The following is a 5,686-nucleotide window of genomic DNA, read 5'->3' on the forward strand; positions in this document are numbered from 1 at the left end:
ACTAGATATAAGACTTTATGTAAATAGTTGTAAATAATTGTATATATAGAAAGGATAAGATTGTAAAAAATATGTAGATGTAAACGGAAAGATTGTAAGGAAAGGAAGTCATGTAAACCCTTAGGGGACACATTATGAATAAAGAAGAAGAAGAAGTAACAATTGTTTTTCAAAACTTCAAACATGAACAAAATTTTCTTCGATAAAAATACTGGGTTATTTTATATGTAATGAATAAATAATATTCATAATTTTGAAATTGTTTAAATTCGTGAATTTTATAACTCGGAAGTATTCTATCGTCCCAAATTCCCGCTAATTCATACAATTGAAAAATTATTTAATAAATATTGTTTATTCATTAACCATTCAATAATCTAATAGTTTTATAAAAGAATGTTTTCAATTTAAAGTTTAAATAAATTATTGTTTAAATTTAAAATAACAATAATTGTATAAAAATTGTATTAAAAAATTAATTTAAAAACACACACGCTCCAGAAATATATTTTTGATTATTTTTAATTTTATTTTTACCTTACTTTTTTTTCATTCATTTTGAATTATCTCAATTTACATTTTTATTTGAATAGAATTTTTCAAAAAGTATTAAAATTTGCTAATTTTGTGTCTAAAAAGATTGACTTAATGATAAATAATTATTTTGACGACGCTTTTTAGTATGATTTACAACAGCATCTCAATGTGAATTTTCAATTTCGAATAAATTTCTCGAATATGCATTGAAATTTTCGCTATTCATGTTTAAAAAAATTGACTTTGCGCTTAATCATGATTTTACGGAACTTTAAATGTCTTTTTAAAATGATGATTTGTGAGTTAAAAAAGAGTGAATCACAAAGAGAGAAAATGAGATATCCAATGCCAACATAATTATATTTTTCTGTTCCTTATTTCAGAATAGAAAATGTCAGAGAGTCAAGAGTTCCAAAGTCCGAATTAGTATTATTTATATTGAAGTCTTGATAGTATTGTATTGTTAAATTATTAATTGGTTTGCAATTAATAATGATTTATTCTGATATTTATATTTAATTAACTACACAATTCTTTGAAATTAAAAAAAAAATAAGAAATAGGAATATGATTTGAAGGTTGTCTTTTTTTTTTAATTTCCGTTTATTATTATTTTTAATTTTGAACTGAAACGTTTAAGTATTATCTAAGGGATGACTGGAAATTTTCCGAAGAATAAAATTCCAAAATTGGAAAATTTCCGAATAATAAATTTTACGTCTTGGAAAATTCCATACACTATAAAATTCGCGAATAATAAAATTTTCGAGTAATAAAATTCCCAATTTGGAAAATTCTCGAACAGATTTTAGTATCAACGGATTGGAAAACTACTGCATAATAAGATTCCCGGATTGGTAAATTCCCGAATAAAAAAATTTCCGAATGATAAAATTGCCAAATTGGTAAATTCTCGAATAAAAAATTGTTCAAACAATAAAATTCCCAAATTAGAAAATTCCCGAATAATAACATTTCCGAATTGGAAAATTCCCGAATAATAAAATACTCAATTTGGAAAATTCTCGAACAGTTTATAATATTACCGAATAGGAAAATTCCTGAATAATAAGATTCCCGATTTGGAAAATTCCCGAATAATAAAATTCCCAATTTGGAAAAATTCTGATTCGGAAATTCCCAAATTGGAATATTCCTGAATAATAAAATTCCCGAATAATAGAATTTCTGAAAAGTAAAATTTCTGAGTAATAAAATTCCCGATTTGAAAAATTCCCAAATAATAAAATTCCCGATTTGGAAAATTCTCGAATGATAAAATTTTCGAATTAAAAAATTCCGGAACAATATAAAATATTACCGAATTAGAATATTCCCGAATAATAAAATTCCCAAATTGGAAGATTCCCGAGACTATAAAATTCCCAGATAGTAAAATTCTCGAACAGTTTATAATATTCCTGAATTGGAAAATTCCCGAATAATAAAATTGCCAATAATAACATTTACAAATAATAAGATTCCTAAATTGAAAAATTCCCGACAGTTCATAATTTTACCGAATATGAAAAATCCCTTGATTATAAAATTCTTGAATATAAATAATTGAAAGTTTCAATTAAAATAATTTATTTCATTTTATAAATAAAAAATATTGTTGAAATTCGTGAATTTTCAATTTCTGGAATATTATTAACGATTCGGGAATTTTATTATTTGGGAATTTTTCAATTCGGGAATTTTGTTTTTCCTAATTTCTTAGTCGTTTCGAATAATAAAATTCCTGAGAGTTTATAATAATACGAAGTTTGTACATTTCTGAATTTAAATAATAGAATTTTTTTATAAATATTATTTATTTATTAAAAATATAAACAGAAAATATTTGTATAAAAATTTTTTTTAATGTTTAAAGGTTTCAACATTATTTTTCGAATTAAAAATAATATTGATAAAAAAGTTTAACCGTTTAAATTCGGGAATTTTTACAATGTTGGGAATTTTATTTTCCGTATTTTTCATTCGTCTTCGAATTTGAGTATTCAGGAATTTTTAATTTATGAATTTTGTTGTTGGGGAAATTTACAATTTGGGAATTTCACTATCCAGGAATTTTATTTTTCTTGATTTTTCAATCTTTCCTTACCCAAATTTGATAGTTATTCTCTTTTTTATTAATTTAAAAAAATGTATTGTTAAATTTAAATTTTGGACGTTATAAAAGATTAAAAATTTGAATTCTAAATTTATTTTCTAAAATTGTTATTTATTATTTAAATTCAATTAAAACTCATATGAAATTATAAAATATACAAATGCAGTATAGTAAATAAAAAAAAAAAGATCGTCTCGAGTGGAATACTTTTTTTTTCTCGGTCAGATTTAAAATACTCGATCAATGAATGTTGATTCCTTTCGTCTACCTGAGAAAACGGTACCTGCTTCACAGTGATAAATCCATTCGCAAAAAATTGGCTCTTTACAATTTTAACTATTTTAGTTATTTCAATTATTTGTTAAATTATAAACTTGTTTTATCTATAATTTACATATAAAATAGAATTTAGTTTTTTAATGAGTTTACATTTGATTAAATTGAATTCCAAATTTCTTTTCATTTCGCGCTTATTATTTGCAATGGCAATCAGAAAAAATGGAAATTTATCAAGAATTATTCATTGTAGCGCTAAAACCAAGTATAGGTTCGTATTCGTAAAAAGAAAAATTAACATTTTCTCACGTTTGATCGCGATTCGATGACCCCATTTAAAATCTCTAAATGCGTCAAGAATTACAACGTGACTGTTTGGCTTTCGTATACGACTTTATTTTTATCGACACTTTTATTGTTTTTAACTTGATAAAAGTAAATATTTAAATGATTCACCCGCTGTGCATGGAAAGTTTTAATTCACATTATTTATCGACTGTAGGTTGCAGGTTATAAATTTTAATATTGCCATATTTTTAAACTTTTAATTCATTTTAATTGTTTTAATGGATAATCATTATATCTAATAAACTATTTTATTTCCTTGCAAATTCCAATTGTGCAACAAGAAATAAAATTTATTTACCTTTTTACAATAAAGGAAAATGTCATTCACTTGCAATATTTATTTAAATATTTCTTTTAAACAATCCTTTCACTTGATCAATTTTATCCTTGACATGAGATCACAATTGATAAATTACCTTCATGAGAGCAAATCGCTGATCGTCTGCAAGTTTCAATGAAGTCATGGCTCTTGATTTTATTTCCTGTCGATTATTGTCTAAAATATCCAGAAAACACTATTTTATAATGAATTATTAATTAACTTTTTTCTATCTTTATTTTTAAAACAATGATTTCAAAAAAGAGTATTTCCATTTGGGTTAACCCACTTAAAATTTTGTTTTCTTTGTTTTTTAATATATGTTTTTTTGATTATAAATTAAAAAATCGATGCGAGAATGAATTTGGGATACAATTCACCCAAACACCGCGCAGGCTGATCGAAGACTAAGAAGTGATTATAAATGCTAGAGGGACCGAGACAAGTCCAATGCAAGGCCCCACTATTTTCTTTCACTCGAAGTGAGAAGTTCTCAGATTGCCTTTTCAATCCTAATGAAATCATTTATTTTCAGAATTTAAGCCTAGACGAAATTTGTGATGATTTTTTTTTTTAACTCTGACAATTTTTTTCAAGAGGATTCTGAAATTTGAGAATTTTATCATTCGGGAATTTTATAATTCCATAATTTTACAAACTATTAGGGAAATTTATCATTAAAAAATTTTATCATGAGGGAATTCTCCAATTCGGAAGTTTCGTCATTAGGGAATTTTGTTATTCGCGAATTTGATCATTCTGGAATTTTATTATTCGGCAATTTTATCATTCGGGAATTTTATAAGCTTTTCAGGAATTTTCCAAATCAGTAATTTTATAAACCGTTCGGGAATTTTATTATTTGAGAAACTTATCATTCGGGAATTTTATTATTCGATAAATTTAAAATTTGGGAATTTGTTTATTCAAGATCTTTTGAATTTTATAATTTTATATTTATATATTTATTTATATTTATATTTATATATTTTATTAGGGAATTTTACCATTCGGGAATTTTATTATTCGAGAATGTTATCATTCGCGAATTTTCCAATTAAATAATTTTATAAACTGTTCGGGCATTTTATTATGCGAGAATTTGATCATTCGGGAATTTTATTATTAGGCAATTTTATCATTCGGAAATTTTAGTATTTGGGAAATTTAGAATGTTTTCAGGAATTTTCCAATTCAATAATTTTCTGAACCGTTCGGGAATTTTATTATTAGGGAATCTTATCATTCGGGAATTTTATTATTTGGGAATTTTATCATTCGAGAATGTTATCATTCGCGAATTTTCCAATTCAATAATTTTATAAACTGTTCGGGCATTTTATTATGCGAGAATTTGATCATTCTGGAATTTTATTATTCGGCAATTTTATCATTCGGGAATTTTATAAGCTTTTCAGGAATTTTCCAATTCAATAATTTTATAAACCGTTGGGGAATTTTATTATTTGAGAAACTTATCATTCGGGAATGTTATTATTCGATAATTTTAAAATTTGGAAATTTGTTTATTCAGGATCTTTTGAATTTTATAATTTTATAAACTATTCGGAAATTTTCCAATTAAATAAATTTTATAAACTGTTCGGACATTTCATTATGCGAGAATTTGATCATTCTGGAATTTTATTATTCGGCAATTTTATCATTCGAGAATTTTATAAGCTTTTCAGGAATTTTCCAATTCAATAATTTTATAAACCGTTCGGGAATTTTATTATTCGATAATTTTAAAATATGGGAATTTGTTTATTCAGGATCTTTTGAATTTTATAATTTTATAAACTATTCGGAAATTTCGCAATTCGATAATTTTATAAACTGTTCGGGAATTTCATTATGAGAGAATTTTATCTTTCGGGAATTTTATAAACTTTTCAGAAATTTTCAAATTCAATAATTTTATAAACTGTTCGGGAATTTTATTATTAGGGAATTTTACCATTCGGGAATTTTATTATTCGAGAATATTATCATTCGCGAATTTTCCAATTCAATAATTTTATAAACTGTTCGGGCATTTTATTATGCGAGAATTTGATCATTCGGGAATTTTATTATTAGGCAATTTT

At 24.4% G+C, this 5,686-nt stretch overlaps 2 protein-coding genes across 2 annotated transcripts in view; one reads left to right on the forward strand and one right to left on the reverse strand.

Moving 5' to 3' along the window:
• The window catches only part of LOC117181696 (SEC14-like protein 2), a 45,610-nt gene extending 41,611 nt beyond the window's left edge, over positions 1-3,999 (reverse strand). The window contains exons 1-2 of the mRNA XM_033374660.1: positions 3,886-3,999; positions 3,694-3,773 (exon numbers count right to left, since the gene is read on the reverse strand). Coding sequence (XP_033230551.1) covers positions 3,694-3,741 — 48 coding nt within the window. The 5' untranslated portion in view covers positions 3,742-3,773; positions 3,886-3,999. The remainder of the gene's footprint in view (positions 1-3,693; positions 3,774-3,885) is intronic.
• Positions 1-5,686, forward strand: part of LOC117181769 (calcium release-activated calcium channel protein 1) — a 133,870-nt gene that overhangs the window by 56,797 nt on the left and 71,387 nt on the right. The gene's annotated exons all lie outside the window — the stretch shown is intronic.

Source organism: Belonocnema kinseyi, chromosome 1, assembly GCF_010883055.1.
Source record: "Belonocnema kinseyi isolate 2016_QV_RU_SX_M_011 chromosome 1, B_treatae_v1, whole genome shotgun sequence".
Classification (NCBI taxonomy): Eukaryota; Metazoa; Arthropoda; class Insecta; order Hymenoptera; family Cynipidae; genus Belonocnema; species Belonocnema kinseyi.